General features: G+C 48.9%; 1 protein-coding gene across 1 annotated transcript in view; it reads left to right on the forward strand.

Moving 5' to 3' along the window:
• Positions 1-16457, forward strand: part of Ccdc180 (coiled-coil domain containing 180) — a 57116-nt gene that overhangs the window by 24985 nt on the left and 15674 nt on the right. Inside the window, exons 20-30 of the mRNA XM_021200321.1 lie at positions 1023-1246; positions 2253-2428; positions 5197-5377; positions 6187-6333; positions 7459-7603; positions 7761-7877; positions 11544-11642; positions 13245-13364; positions 14845-15017; positions 15312-15364; positions 15478-15553. Coding sequence (XP_021055980.1) covers positions 1023-1246; positions 2253-2428; positions 5197-5377; positions 6187-6333; positions 7459-7603; positions 7761-7877; positions 11544-11642; positions 13245-13364; positions 14845-15017; positions 15312-15364; positions 15478-15553 — 1511 coding nt within the window. The remainder of the gene's footprint in view (positions 1-1022; positions 1247-2252; positions 2429-5196; positions 5378-6186; positions 6334-7458; positions 7604-7760; positions 7878-11543; positions 11643-13244; positions 13365-14844; positions 15018-15311; positions 15365-15477; positions 15554-16457) is intronic.

Below are 16457 nucleotides of genomic sequence, written 5' to 3' on the forward strand. Positions count from 1 at the left end.
CTCTCTCTCTCTCTCTCTCTCTCTCTCTCTCTCTCTCTCTCTCTCTCTCTCTCTTCCTGTTTACTGGATATGTAGCAAAACACTCAAGCAAAGCTCCCCTTGGTGGGCAGTTTTAAGTTGTCCACTTGTTACAACCTGAAATCGTCTGGGAAGAGTCTCAGGGAGAAACCGGCTACATCAGGTTTGCCTGTGGGCATGTCTGTGGGGAAGTTGAGTTAATTGATGTGGGAAGACTCAGCCCACAGTGGGAAGCACCATTCCCTAGACAGGGTATCTTAAATTGTATGAGAGCAGAGAGATCATGCTGAGCACAAGTAAGCAAATGAGGATATTTATTTCTCTCTGTTTTCCACTGTGGATGTGACGTGACTATTTCAAACCCCTACTACCTTGACTTCCCACTAAAATAAGTCCTTTCTCAATTGCTTTTTGTCAGGATGTTATATCATAGCATTAGGAAAGGCAACTAGGACACTCACATTGGAGGGAGGGTTGGTGCTTACCTCATTTAATAAACCTTGTCTTCAGACTGCATCCAAACACGCAAGGCCATAGCTTGAATTCTATGGTAGTAGAATGGCTATGTGTATATATATATATTTTCCTCCTCCTCCTTTTTTGCATGAATTCCAAACTCAAATGTTGACATGTGTTGAGAAAAGGGTTGGAAGCTGTAGGTCAAAATGGCAAGTGGTAAAAAAAATGTGCTGTCACTACTCAGTCTCAGCCAATGAGAAATAGCATGTTTGGTGTTGTTTCAAAGGAAATGGAAAACTGAGGGTTTTTTTTTTATATGAAACTTCTCACTTTAAAATCACTGAGGATGTAGTTCAGGAATCTAGGGCTTGCATGCAAAAAGCCCTGGGGTCAGCTCTGTAAACAAATAAGCATAAATAAAACACATGCTCTGTGTGGGGAAGGAGGTTAGGGAAAACTCTTATTGGCAGCCTGGTACAAAACCTTTCCATCCGGTGTCCCCTGACTCAGCTGACATTGATTTTCGAGTCTCATTCTCTGCCTAGGCTGAGGGCGAGGAGGAGTCCGAGGAGATACCCTGTGAAGACATGGAGTTCTTCACAACTGCAAGTGGGAACACTTACTTCGCCTTCCTGTCTGTGGAAGATGAGCAGCAGATCCACAGTAGGCCCCATTCCCACCACAGTATGCTCTTCCTTGACTCTTTCAGCACCAAGTACATCGAGCAAGTGGCTATTCCTCAGAAACTAATCCTAAAGGTCAAGAAAGGGTGAGTGGACAAAGCTCTGTGCTTACATTCTCTTACCTGGAACTTTCTGCGTGAGGTGCTAGAACTAAAGATTAATTTTAGCTGGGAAGACTAAAAGCTCAGGTAACTGAGGGAGGGTAGGGGTGAGAAACATCATAGGAAAGCTAAACTATTCCAGATTGCCCCAAAGACATAGGTAGCCTTGGTTACTGTGACCCCAGAACCCTTCCCAGGGTGCTCTGTAGGTCTGGGCTTTGTCATAGAAATGTGTCCCCTGCTGCCTACTCTGGCAGGTAATTCCCAGCTATTCCATAATGTTAAGGTTTATTCTGAAAGATGTGTTTATTTTTATTTTATGTGTATGAGTGCTTGCCTGTAAGTCTGTATTATATTGTGTGTGTATGGTGCCAGAAGAGGGGACCAGAACCCCAAGAACTGGAGTCCCACAGGGTTGTTGCCTGTCTTCTGGGTGCTGGGAATTGAACCAAGGTCCTCTCCAAGAACGGCAAGTGCTCTGAACCGCTGGGCCATCTCTCCAACCCCCAACATCTCCTTTATTTAAAAATTCTATGCATCTAGGCCAAAGGTCTGCTACATCTTGTGTGGCATTTTGTACTGACCAAGGCAGAAAAGGAAAAAAAAAAAAACCTATAAAACTATAGACAATGAAGGCATGACCTGTGGTCTTAAAAAGGGAAAGAAAAAAAAAAGATTATTCAGCCCTTTGCATCTTTGAGAAGATGAGAAAAAATGGAGAAGCCCATGTCCTTTAACCTCTGAGCTCCTCTGCTCTTGACATAAGCACAGGGTTATTTATAGCAGCCTTTTCTGTGAGAATAAAAGACTGGAAACTACCCAGCCACTGTCTGAGTGGATGGACGGTGTCCATCCATTCAGTGAGATAAACAGTACAGTGAGAACAATACGAGGCACGGCAGCAGCAAACACGTTTGGGCTCAGTGTGAAAGATCTCTTACAGGTCTTGATTTCCGGCAGAGACGACCGACCCTTGCCCGTCTCTCCCCAGGCTTCGAGCTGGCTTCTTTGAACATCTTGAGAAATGGTTTGACCAATGTGTCCTCAATGCTCGTATCATTGTGGCTTCCAAGGTTGATGAATTGGATTCAGAACTGGAGCTTCGGCTGCACCTGCACAAGCCAAGACTCGAGCAAGTGGAGAAGGATATTCACAACGTCAGAGCAGGTTTGAGCTATCCTGGGAAGGTCCACCTTGTTCTCCAAGATCCCCTGCAGGGTCTGCTGGCCAATGCGCTTATCTTTTTTTTTTTTTTTTTTAAACTTCCCCAGTTTACCCCATGCAGTGCTGAATAGATTATCATAACACTCTGGAGGTGTGCTGGGGATCAGTAGATAAGATTTTTAAAACTTCCTTCTTCCCTCCCTTTCTTCTTGAGACAAGATCTCCACTTACTTGCCTAGGTTGGTCTGAACTTCACAATGTAGCCCAAGCTAGCTTCAGACTTTCGGGAATTTCTTTTCCTCACCCTCATGAGTGAGTCTGTGGTACCCAGGTTCATTGTGGGTCCCCAGTTCTGCCTCTCTTTGCCACCGCCAATACACCAGCAGGGCAAAGTCCAGGACCTGCCTTTCCCTTCACCAGGTCAGAGTGTAGCTGCTCACCAGACGGGAAGGGGAAAGTGGGGTCTGGAACAAATGTTGGTTGTGGTTCCTGGTCTCCTGCCAATGTACCACTTGGAGAAGAAGATAGGAAGGGGACAGGGGCACGAGAGCACAGTGCACAACAGACCTAGAGACGCAGGAGCCCGTCCAGTTGGGAGCAAGTGCCAGAGTGGCGGCGGGAGAAGAGAAAAGGCCTTCGGGAATCTTAGTATCACCACCTGGTTAGGCAGAGGCTAAGCAATCCTTAATGAAGCAGCCCCCGAGACAATCTAAGCTTGTTCATATTTCTTTATAGAGTGTAGATGTGAATCTATATCCTTTATTCTGGGTGAACCAGGGATTGTATAATTTCGGGGCAAGAGTGTGAGAATATCCAGGAAGGGAAGGTCATTGCTGGAAAGCTATGTAAGATACCTCATTAGCATGGAGAGGTGTTCTGGATGCTGCATTCCACCCACCGCTGACTGCCTGCAGCCCTCTCAGTTGGAGGTTGTGGTTATGTATTCCAGAGCAAGCACTAGAGGCAGGGAGGGGGTGGCTCCCCTCCTACATCTCAGATCCTTCAGATTCCCCACCTCACCGATTCTTAACGTCTGTCTGGTAGCACAGCACACACACCCTACATGAGCCTTCCTCCCTCCCTTCCTCTGTAGTGTCAGGGGTGAAAGGAAGGGTGTCCTCCCATTGTAGCTCTTGGATTTCTGATCTTCTCACACATATGTCAGATACACACCTGGATGATGGCTGACCTACCAGCAAGTCTGTAGCTTAGAAACCAGAACTTTCTTCTACAGGAGAAGGTGTTGAAGTGGTATGGGGGAGGAGTTGTGAGGAGGAGTTGTGCCCCAGAGGGGAAGCCATGCCTTTCACACTGGTCTTACTTAGAATGGCACGCCCTCTCTCTTTTAGCTGGGAAGCTCCATTAATGGGGAAGGGCACACAATTTTAGTAAGATTCTTAGGTGGTCTTCACTGATATTCCATAGTCATTTAATGCTCTCATGGAGCCTCCCACACGATCCCACCCAAACTCCACAGCCCGGAGTGGTGACGATGGCAGGCCCCCAGACCTGCAGGCTTGAGTTCTGGGAAATGTGTGAAGCCAATGTACCGAGGGATGAAAAGACCGCTCCAAAGGCTGACTCCTTTCGTCCCTTTGGCTCCCCAGACCAATGCTCAGCTTGGAAACCCAGACCACAACGATTGAAGTCCCAGCTCCACACTGTGTTGTTTAAATTTTAAAAATTAATTATCATACAGAATGATGGGTTTCATGATGGCACTTTTCTCATTTGTGTGTATATATATATATATATTACATATCACTGTACTTTGCTTATAACCATCCCCCATTATTGTCCCCCACTCCTACTCCTGTTGGTCCACTTCCTCCCTCCTCTCGTGTTTCGTGTCACTCATAGATGATAGATAGACAGACAGATAGACATAGACAGACAGATAGACACAGACAGAAGGTATCCGTTCGTATAACAGCTGGGTCCCACAAATGAGGGAATACATGTACTACGAGACTGACTTGTTCTGCTTTACATAGTCTCCAGTGGTACCATTTCCTTGAAAAAAATCACACAATTTCATCCTCCTTCCTGGTCGAGTAATATTCCATTAGGACTATGTTCCGTCATTCAGCTAGCCACTTGTTGATGGCCACCTAGGCCATCTTAGCTATTGGAATAGTGGAATAGTGGTGAGCTAAGCATGGGTGTGTGGTCTCTGTGGTTTGCTGATACCATTTTTTTTTTATTAAAACCACACCCACAGCCCAATAACTACCAATAACTCCAGGTAGAAGCACACTCAGATGGGAGGTCTGTGGCCCTCTGTCTGCCACGAAGGTCTCTGGGGGCTCTGGAAACCTGATCCTTTCTCATTCCTCATCACCTTGGAGCCATTTGGAATTTGGGCTGCCGGACATAGTATTTACTGGTGCAAATCAACAGATTAGGACTTCCCAACTTTGTGCTTGTGAGGTGATCCCACCAACATCACAGTGTTCCCCAAATCCCCCCACCCACCCCTTTGCTCCCTGAGATTCTCTGTATTCTTAGTTTTGCCCTCTTGGCAGCTGGAGGGTTCCTCCAAGTGGGAAATCCTGGCTCTCAGCCTCTCTCCAGTATGGGACCTTGAGGGGGATGCACATTGGCCTTCCTGGGGTCTCAACGCAGTTCAGTCTCACCCTGGAGAGGGCAGTTGGGGCAATAGCAAGAGACTTTCATTGACATGAGTGGGTTTTGCCCTGGGCCAGCCTAGAAGAGGCAGCAGGTGGAAGGGATGGCTGCAGATGGTAGCAGATCTCCCCACTCTCTTGCAGCTGAGCTCCTGCTTCACCAAGAGAGGCTGGACAGCCACTGTGCTGGTGTGATCGAGACACTGAAGAAGGAGAGGCTCATGTTCTGTCAGTTCCAAGAAGAGCAAGCCGTTCGGAGCAGGAACTTCCGCCGCAAGATCTATGACATGGAGCACATCTTCCTGAATGCCACCAGAAGCCAAAAGTAAGAAGGGGTCAGAGCATCCTCTTCGCAGTCCTGCTTCTAGACACTCAGCTCCCTCTCGGAAAGGAGCAGAAGGCTCCTTTTTACCAAAGCCGAAGAGCCAGAGTCCGTGGGCAGCGTTTGTGTGTGTGAGGCAGAGTGGAGGGTACGGAGCCTGGGAAGGAAGAGGAGCACATAGTCCATAGACGAGGGAGCAGATGCTGCGCCCCGGGCTTCCTGTGGGAGGGGCACTGCTGGTGAACTCAGAGGCTCCTATCAAAACTCAGGGTATCTGCAGGAAAGACAGAGCAAGGGGCTCCAGCAAGGAGACAGGGGCCTCATTCGAGTGATAGAAGGACCATGCCAGGTCTGCAGCAGCCAATCACAGGGGCAGCTGACTCGGGTGGCCTTTGTTATGGAGAAGGAGCTTTCAGGGCATTATTTCAGGAGAGCGCAGGCTACATGCCACACTGCCAGGGAGTCAGATGCTCCGAGGACTCAGTGGAGCCTGGGACTCCTTTACTAATTTGCTGGCGATGCCTTTTTACGTTTAATTTTGAGGAAGGGTCCTCACTAAATTGTCCAGGTAGGCCTTGCACTCCCTGCCATCTAGGCTGGCCTCGAACTTGTGATCCTCCTAGTTCAGCCCCACGAGTGCCAGGATTATAGGCTTATACCACCACACCCGACTTTTAATTTCTCCATCTTTCCTGGCCAGAGGAGTTGGGCAGTGTATCTGGCAGGGCCCAGAATTCTCACCAGGCTCAGGTCACACCCGGCCCTTCCTAGCTTCCCAGGCTGGCCTACATACCTCTCCCCTGTCCCCACAGGCTAGTTAGTCTCACCAAGACGCTACACCGAGAGCTGCTCAGCTACGTGGATGTCATCCAGGTGTCCCTGCGAAGCTTCCGGCAGTACCTGGAAGAGAGTCTGGGCAAGCTACGCTATACCAACATTGACTTTGTCAAGCACTGCAGGTGGGAGCCAGTGTCTATTTTACGCCTCTGTGAGCCACCACTGTTTACTCTTGCGGGCGGTGGGGGTGTGGAGGGCAGCCATGTTTCCCTCTTAACTTACTTTTATTAACGATTTGTAGATATGCTGTGACATCAAGAGTGTGTAGTGGCTGGTCCCATTGCTCCCTCACCGGGAATCAGAGGCCTCTTAGTTCTTCAAATGTCTCACATTTGGTTATTTTGTAACTTATGTCAGATAATCTAGCAGGTCCTTCCTTCCACTCCCTGTTACCCCGGTTCTTATTTATGGTCCCTTACTTCCTTGTGTGTGTGTGTTTTCACTAGAAGTCATTTCCCCACCCCCGCCTCAAGATTTTATCATCAGCATACTCTTTGAGGCTGATCTCATGTGGCATCCCTCCAAAGAATCCACATTTGTTTTTACTGGACCACTGGGGGCAACATCAACTCAGGACCACTTAAAAGTTTTGCTTTGTTGTGTCATTTCAGAGAACACATATTCAGTCGGTAAACGAATTCTCAGGAAAGAAAGAGCGCTCTTTCCTCCTTGCCCTGGGATCTCAGTAGCTGGTGGGGTTCTTGTGCTCTTGGTCTCATACTGAAAGCGCTAAGTTCAGGCTCCAGCTCCATGCTGGCTCTCCATGGTGTGCAGCCACAGAGGCTCAGAGTCAAGGTCTCCAGGTCAAAGTCAGCTTTGGCACCGCCCACATCCCAGGGTCCTCGGCTCCCTTCATCCAGGGAGGGCAGACATCTCATTCTTATGTAGATTTTCCATTCATTCATCCATCCATTCATCCATTCATCCATCCATTCATCCTCTTGTTCATTCAGTGGTGTTGGGAATTGAACCCAGAGCCTCCTGCATGTTAGACAGGCATGCTATCACTGAGCTGCATGCTAAGCCTCCCTATCTGGAGTCTGTGCAGCATTTCATTTGTTTTAGCTGGTCTATCAGGGCACCCAACCTGATACGCTAGCAAACCGGCAGTCCCACTGCCCCTGCATAGGTGTGGCTGCATTCATCTTTCCATCACCCACACTGGGGTATAAAGCCATGGGCCTTGGGATGTGTGGGGATGTTCAGTCTGACTGGTGGGTCTTTGCTTCTCCTCGATTTTTCTCCAGATTGTTCTCAGAGGGTGGCAACTTTTCCCCTGAAGAAGTTGAGACGCTGTGCCACCGACTGGAGAAGGAGGCTACCCGGATTGAGTTTGTTGAAAGTTTAATTATGATCCACATGGAAAAGATGGAGACGGAGTACCTGGACCAGGTGGGGGCTCCCTGCCCTCCCTCCAAACGGCCTCCCGATGGCCAGCCAGAGGCTGTCACTTCTGAAGCAAGGGCACACCCGGGTCCCAGCGATAATTAACCTCCCCCATTCTTCCAGATCAAGGTCCCCCCAGTGTGCCCCTTACTTTTCCTTACAGGCCAACGATGTCATCAACAAATTCGAGAGTAAATTCCATAACCTATCCTCAGACCTTATTTTCGTAGAGAAAATCCAGCGGCTGATGACAAATCTCCAGGTGAATATCAAGTGTCAGGTAAGACAAGTCTGTTCTCTGTCTAGTGGACATCCGGCACACATACCTGCACACCAGTACTGTCCAGCAGGGTGGTGGCTGTACCTACACCTCAGCCAGGACAACACACTAACTCTTAGTAGCGCCACCCATCCACTGAGTTATTACACACCACAGTCACCCACTTATTTAAATAAGCACTGTTCGACCATGTAAGACCTGAATAGACGGCCTTTTAGCTCCATTTTAGAGATTAAAGAAACTGAGGCAGTGCCTGGGAGATAGCTCAGTTCCTAAAGTGTTTGACCCACAGTGGGACCTGAGATCAGTCCCTAGAATCCACACCTAAAAAGCTGGTTTTGGTATACAGTGCAGGGGAGGGGAGGCAGAGACAGGCAGATCCTTGGGGCTAGCTGACTCGTCAGGCTGGCCTACCTGGCAAGTTCCAGCTCAATGAGAGGCTCTGTGTGGACAGCATAAACCAAAGCCGATGGGTTATTAAATAATTAATAATAATAATAATAATAATAATAATAGAGGGTATGAAGTTGGGGTTGGGAAGGAGGTGGAGAAAACCTGACAGAAGTTAAAAAGTTGGGGTGAAGAGGTCTGCAACCCTATAGATGGAACAACAATATGAACTAACCAGCACCCCCAGAGCTCGTGTCTCTAGCTGCATATGTAGCAGAAGATGGCCTAATGGGCCATCACTGGGAAGAGAGGCTCCTTGGTCTTGCAAACTTTATATGACCCAGCACAGGGGAACGCCAGGGCCAAGAAGGGGGAGTGGGTGGGTAGGTGATTGGGGGGAGGGTATAGGGGACTTTGGGGATAGCACTTAAAATGTAAATGAAGTAAATACCTAATAAAAATTGAGAAAAAAAAACACCATGTGTTTAAAAAAGAGAAAAAAAAAGTTGGGGTGAGTATGGTGAGAATATATCATATAAAATTCCCAAAGAGTCAATAAAAATATTTAAAACAAACAAAAGTGCATCCCTCCTGATAATAACATATAATGTTGTCTTCTGGCCACTATCTGCACACCCTTGCACACACACACACACACACACACACAGAGAGAGAGAAAGAGAGAGAGAGAGAGAGAGAGAGAGAGAGAGAGAGAGAGAGAGAGAGAACTGGGGCTAATAGTAATTCCATGACTTAAGAATACATAACTCTTTTTTTTAAAAAAAGATTTATTTATTTTATATATATGATATGTTGTTGCTGTCTTCAGACACACAAAAGAGGGCATCAAATTCCATTACAAATGGTTGTGAGCCACCATGGTTGCTGGGAATTGAACTCAGGACCTCTGAAAGAGCAGTCAGTGCTCTTAACCGCTGAGCCATCTCTCCAGCCCCCAGGAATGCGTAACTTGTAAGTGGCAGAGACAGAATATGAATCCAGGCCTGTGTGGAACAAGAGATGTTGGCCCAAACCATGGCCAGAACACCTGTGTCCAAAAGGAAGGTGTGTGTGACACTCGAGGACTAGAGGGGAAGAAAGACATGGCCAAGAGAGCAAAAGTGTCCTAAAGCTTGAGACAGAAGTCAGCCGAAGAGGAGGGAATAGCGTGTCCTAGAGAGGTGGTGGAAAGGATCCAGGTGCTGTGTGACAATGTGTGTGACAAGGGACAGTGAGAAGCTGAGGTTGGACAAGCTGTAATCAGCCTACAGGGCTTTGGTCAGATGGTGAGGGTCACAGAGGGTTCCCACAGGACCCAGAGCTCAGGGACATCTATGAGGAGAGCTACTGGCTGCTGGCTGCACAAAACTGGTGGTGAATGTGAGGCAGGCTAAGGTCAAGGCTGACGGAATGGCCTGCATGGGGGGTCTGCAGGGACATGTCCTGATCCCAGAACTGAGAGGCCATGGGATAGGTGGGGCTTGGGATACACTAAACATGAGGAGCAATAGCTGACACCTAGTGACCTAGGGGTTTAAGTGCAAAACTTTACCAGCCCAGTTGTGCATAACTAAAGAGGTTAAGATGCTGGACACTCAAGGGCATCGAAGATGGAGCGGCAACAGAGGCTCCCGAGTTCATCATCTCACACCAGCAACGGCTAAAAGATCAGACACCCACGGGAGTATGCAACGTGGAAGCAGTCCTTGATAATAAGTAGTTACTACAGAAAAGTAAGACATGGAGAAAAAGTAAGAAATTAAGAAAAAAATAAGAGGAACTCCTAGAAAGGGGTTTCTAAGAGATGGAAAGATACTGCATTTCTGTCGTCTAGGAGGATTTTGTAAGGCGATGTCAGGAACCAGGAAGAGGCTGGGGTAATCTGTTGAAATTGGTTAATCACCTAGGCTTTCATAAGCCAAGCAAATGGAGCCCATACCCTACTCTCTGTGCACACCTCCTGGGCCCAAACAGAGTGATGGTGATCATACACTGTTCATGGGCTGTCAGGGGTTGTGGAAGCCCTCCGCTTCCCACCTCTGACTGCCTTTGTTCATTAGTGATTTTTGTGAGCTAGCTGCTGGTCATCAACTGGCATTGCTACCCGAAACCTTGAAGGTTCCTTGTTGTCTATTGTACCAAGCTCTCTACACCACCAGCACCTCACTCTATGGTGGCAGAGCTAACTCTACCACAGCCACCAAGATGTAGGAGCCCCTTGTCTATAGGGGAGTGAGCGATCTCCCAGTGGAGGGTTCCTGTTAGAAGCCATCCTTACTAGTGCTTTCATCTGTTATAATGAGCTACGTGAAGTGGGATGATTGAAAGACCATAGTGACTTATCGGTTCCCTGAGGATATCACGGGGGCCAGGCAGCACTCAGTGGCTCAGAGCCTGTTCCTCCTCTTATCTGCCCCCGTGGTTGTCTCATCCACAACTATAAGCCTTCTTGCCCACCTTCCTCAGTGCTACAGACCCAGCCATTTAAGCCCTTCATCTTTTAACTCCAGCCTCCTGTCACGGCTGGGCCATCAGTTTTCTTTTGGGAGACCTCTTTCATCATGTTCTATTCAGGATTGTGAGAAACACCCCTGTCCAGGATACTACCTATGACCACAAGGTATCTTAAAACCTGGAACTCTGTGTTAGAGTGTGGGTGTCCCCAAAGGTCTATATGCCTTCTGACGGGCTTTGCACACTTAATCACACTCTGTGTCCTAGTTAGGGTTTTATTGCTGTGAACAGACACCGTGCCCAAAGCAACTCTTATAAAAATATTCAGTTGGGGCTGGCTTATAAGTTCAGAGGTTCAATCCATTATCATCAAGGTGGGAGCATGGCAGCATCCAGGCAGGCGTGGTGCAGGAGGAGCTGAGAGTTATCCATCTTCATCTGAGGACTGCTAGCCAAATACTGACTTCCAGGAAGCAAAAGTTGAAGGCCTTAAAGCCCACACCCACAGTGACACACTACTCCAACAAGGCCATACCTACTCCAACAGTGCCACACATTTTAATAGTGCCTCTCCCTGGGCTGATCATATACAAACGATAGCACTATGTGATGCCAATTTCATTTAAACCATACTATTTGATATAAAAAACAAATCTTTTAAACTGGTGTTGATGTACTTTCTGACAATACTGCATACTCCTCTCTCATTGTTTGCCCCCCCACCCCCCAGTGTTTAATCAATTTCTCGTGTATCCTGAAGAATGTTTTCCTATTTTTAACACATATTCTAAAATCAGAATCTCAAAACCCCTGTTTTTCTAGGTGGCAAAGTCCAATTCCCAAGCAGAAGGATTAAATTCTTCTCTGGAACAGCTTCAGCAGAAGATACAAACGTGTCAAGGCCACCGGGGAGATAAGGATGTGAGTGGCTCACAGATCTGAATGTGATAAGTCAAGAGTGGCTAAGGCGGTGTTAGACTTGCATCTGGGCACCTGATTTTCCCAGCACCAAGGGGTGGGGTGTCTCTGAGCCTCTCTGGTTAACTTTTGTGCTACTCAATGGAAGGCAGAAATTAAAACAAAACAAACAAAAACAAACAACAACAACAAAACCAGCTAATTTCCCCTCCCCCACCAGCCTTAGGCAGAGGTCAGTGAAGATGGGAGCCTGTGCCTGGATTTGGGGACCCTACTTCCCCCTGCAGTGCCATCAGGCCTTCCTCTGAGCCCCAGGTGAATGAGAAAAGCAGACACTCTGGGCTCCCTTTTTAATCAGAGCCCATGCATGGATTTCTCATGTCTAATCTGTGAAATGTCAGAATTGCTGCAGAGTTCCACACGACCATGTTTCCTAGTGTCTCTGCCGCCCCAGTGAGCAGAACAACTCTCTGGGTGTGTGCAGTCTTGTTTTTTGACCACGAGTGTCTGTCTCTGCCTCAATCCACGCGTGCCCTAGTCTCACCCAGATGACTCCAGAACTGGTACCTAACCTGCAGGACTGTGACAGGCGCTCCCTGCTCTCTTTTCCGGCAGCCAGTAGCTCCAGGCTCTGTTTCCATTGATGTGAGCACCAAGAGGATGCTTTTTTTTTAAATCATCATTTGCAAATTTTTGTATAGTATGACATACCATTTTTGAAAAAAAGTTTCCACAGAGCATCATGTGCAGAATAAATGTCCCTCTGGAGACAGAGACATTCTAGGTGGCATTGTGTGCTCTCACATAGCTTCCTACAGACCATTGGGTCATCACTCTTAGGAGGAGATGTGTAGACAAAGGGTCCCTATGTCTTCTGTCATTTCCCTAGTCTCCCTTTCCCGGTATCAAGGGGAAAACAAACTGTCCTGCGAGGACCATCCGTAGGCTGGTGAGGCAAGCCCTAACTGTCTGAGTAGCAGCATTTTAGACTCACACCTTACCCTTCCAAGCTCCACCAGCTCTTTTGTGTTGAGGGGATGTCAGGAGATTCACTCAGAAAACCTCATTTCTAGTCTGCAGAACAATGATTAGGAAGACAATGGTAATAATGTCTTAGATACTCCGTGAGGATAAAGATGGTTGAGGGTGCATGCCTGAATCTGTAGAGTGCTGCTAAGGGGAATGCCTGTGAGATATTACCTTAGAGACAGACAGTTAGCCCTCCTGCACAGCTCTCCGCTCCCTCGACAACTGGACCAGATACATCCTTCTAAACATAGAATTTTAATGCTAGTGGAAATACAGGGTATTCCGTATCCCCATCTCATAGATGAGGATGCTGGGCCAATCAGGTTTGAGTTGCTTGCCTATAGCTGAACCTATAAGACCAAGAAAAGAACTCTCCACCCATGAAGGATCTGCCACCTCAGAACATCTGCCCAAAAGAGACAGCCAGTGCCAGCCCTGCCCCTCCTCCAGGGCTGTTTTCTATAAGAGAGAGAGCTTGGAAGAACCAAGAGTTGTCCTTCCTAAGTAAGCCCTGTCCCTGCACTTGTGGTGGTTTTGCCTGGTCCCTGAGGCTTCCTCCCTCTCTGCTCCCACTAGATGGTGACCACAGATGATCTCCTTGCCTTTGTCCGATCCTGGAAAGAAAAACTGAGCCAGAGGATTAAGTACCTCAACTGCAGCCTGGATGTGGTGTCTATCACTCAGGAGGTCTTTACGGTAAGGAACACAAAGAGATGGGGGTGGGGGGAAGGGTAGACAAGTTGTATGCAGGCTGGGGTCCCAGGAGACCACACGAGATCTAGTACAGCATAAAGGGAGAGAAGGCTCCCAGGCTGAGCCATGGAAGGATGGCATACTGTGACATCGTGTCTGAGCTAAGGTCCCTGTGGGCCAGCTCCGTGCACTTGTCTCTTAGGAAATTCCTCACATCCTTGACACCACTCCCCTCTACCAAGGCTCTCAAGTTAGCCCATGCACGTGGGCTCAGTCAAGCCCACCCACCTCAGCCGCTGGCTTCCCATTCACCATGAGCAGTCCCATTCGCCATTGCCACAAGACCCCAATGTCTTTCCATCTACCTACCAAGTCTTCCCCCGTGCTTGACACCCATTCCCCAAACTACAGCAAAGGCCCAGATAACTTTGTCATTCGCCTGAGCTTAAGTGTCAGATCCAAACCCTTCAGCCAGTCACATAAGCAGCCTGGGGTCTGTCATCAATACCCCTGCATTCCTTTCTGGCCCTGGAGTGTCTCCTACTTCCCCATGAGTCCATAGACCATGAGGTAAGGTCTCTGGTTAATGGGCTATCTGCCTGGGGCAGAGGCTGCATGGCCTGCCTCTTTCCCTATGCCCACATCAGCCTTCACTCGTGAGGGTGTGTCACTCCCAGGGAACTCACGAGCCAATTGCTTTATGAGTAGGCTGGCCTTGGCCCCAGCTCCCACTGTCACATTTTGGCTGCTCTTCATTCCAGGGGAGGCTTTGCCACCTGGGTAGCTGGGCTAGTTCCCAGCCACTTCTTCCACTGCATATGGCAATAGAGAGGCCCCAGGGACCCAAGCCCATGCCCCTTCCAAGGCCTGACTGGAGATGAGGCTCAGAATAAACAATGACACAGCCAGATTAATCACTCTGTGGACATCGTCACTACCCTTTCTCACAGGCAGTTGTTGGTCACTCGCACCCTTGTCTTCACTTGTCCCCTCATCCCATGTGGTCAAGACACCAACCAGTCGGACATCTCTGTGGCTGACTTTTGTCAGTCTCACTTCATGCTCACAGGAGATGGGAACTTTGTCTTCATAGGACTGATCCTATCTCTGACCATACATCATGAGTGTGTGTGTGTGTGTGTGTGTGTGTGTGTACATTGAATGTCTTTCTTACCTAGACTGCAATCTTCAAGAGATCAGGGACCCTAGGCAGCCTCTCCACCCATATCCCCAGGCCTCAGGCAGAGCCTTGTGGGGAGCAGGCACTCGGGAAAGCCCTTTCTAAAGGTGAGAGTGTGCGACTTGAATGATCAGTCGATTTCCCGAGTGAAGTGGGAGCACAATCACTTTAAGAGAAAATGAGCTCTACCGTGAAGTCGGGCAGCTTCCCTCCAGCCATCACCTGGACAAGATGGCGGTGGGCAGTACCTGCTACCTCCCTTGCACGTGGCCCCTGTGCTCAGCTTTCCTGTCTGGGCTGCAGGACACCATCCTGGCTGACACTGAGGTGGAGAGTGACATGCATATGAGTGCGGAGGCCCTCGAGGAGGATGTCAAGGTGGGCCTTGTCACCCCCGAGTCCTTTGCCCAACCAACCCGCATGGGGAGGCCCATGATTGAAGACCCTGCTGTGGACGTGGTCAGAAGGATCCTTCAGTGAGTGCCGACACAGTGGCCCTGAACCGGGGTGGGTGTTGGAGGGGACTATCTCTGGGGCTTTATTTATTCACTGAGGTACCAAGAGAGTGTGACCTCAGGCCAGGGGCTTCCCTCAGTTGCTCACCCAAACTCTGGAGCTCATGGTGAGACTTACACACACACACACACACACACACACACACACACACACACACGCAGTACTGAGAACCAAGTTTGTTCCCCGGGGCTTGGTCTGGGCTCTTGTTGGCATGGTCATCATGGAAAATTTCACGTCCTGTCCTCTGGTTTCAGAATTTCTCAAGCAAAATCAACATATCCATGTGACAAGGATCGCTCCCAAACAGGTAGAAACACAGGCCCGTGGGCCTCGGGGAAGGTAGTGGCCGGGAAGTTGGTGGCGGCTGTAGCCCGTCATCTCCTCATCTCTGGTCTTGACCTGGATACTTGTCACCCAAAGCCTTGAAGAGAAGGTACCGGGCAGAGAAGGCCTTAAAGAAGGCCTTGGCCAGCTCCAGTGTCACCTCAGCAGGAAGGTAAGGATTCAAGGTCACTCTAAATTTCCCCTTCCTAGAACCACCCTGGGCCCACTTGTCCCCAGGCAGAGGCAGATGGCCTGTCTTTTGCTCAGACTCCAGAACTTGCACTCATGGCTCAGAAGCTGTGTGGGATGGAGGTGGGATGGGCACTACTGACAGCGGCTTTATTCAGGCTTGAGTTCACCCTCCAGGGTGGACCACAGCTCCCACGTGTTGATACCTGGAGAAGTCTCTGGGTGGCTGTCATTGGGATGGCAGGTAGGTCTCCACCCTTCAATCTCCCGGCAGGCTGGGCAGCATTAGAAAGGGAGACAGACTGAACATAGGAGCAGGTGGGTTTCCTAGAGCAATGTCACAGACACAGGAGGACCAGGACAGGGGTCCCAGCCCGTGGTCACCTGCTAAGCTCTGGAGAGGTCATCAAACCTGAGCATCTCTGGCCACTAGCTCTAACCAGCATATTGTAGGGAGAGCAAGCAGCACATGCCCGACCCGACTTTGACTCTTTGCTAAGCCCTAGATAACATGGCAGAATTCCTGACTGGGAGAAATAAAAGGAGACCCCATTTTGCTTTAACCAGGACAAAGTTTCTTGAACCCCAAATGGAAAAGGAAGAGCAGCCAAATGAAAAGAGCAGAGGCCATGGGTTCGCAGCTGTAGACGGCAGTGGTGGCAAGCTTAAAGACAGGGAGGGGAGTAGGAAGGCTCTGGCGGAACTCAGGGAAGGCCCTGAATGGTCTCGGTCAGAGGTCTGGCACCTCAAGCTATAAGCTGGTCCGTGGAAGCCGGAAATGCATCATTCATGGTCCTAATTTGGAAATGTCAACAAAAATTTGGCAAGCTGTCTGGCATTCAGTAACCAAGACTGATTTCCAGAGTGGTTGTACTAGCTTGCAATCC

The sequence above is a fragment of the Mus pahari genome, chromosome 6 (genome assembly GCF_900095145.1).
Source record: "Mus pahari chromosome 6, PAHARI_EIJ_v1.1, whole genome shotgun sequence".
Lineage (NCBI taxonomy): Eukaryota > Metazoa > Chordata > Mammalia > Rodentia > Muridae > Mus > Mus pahari.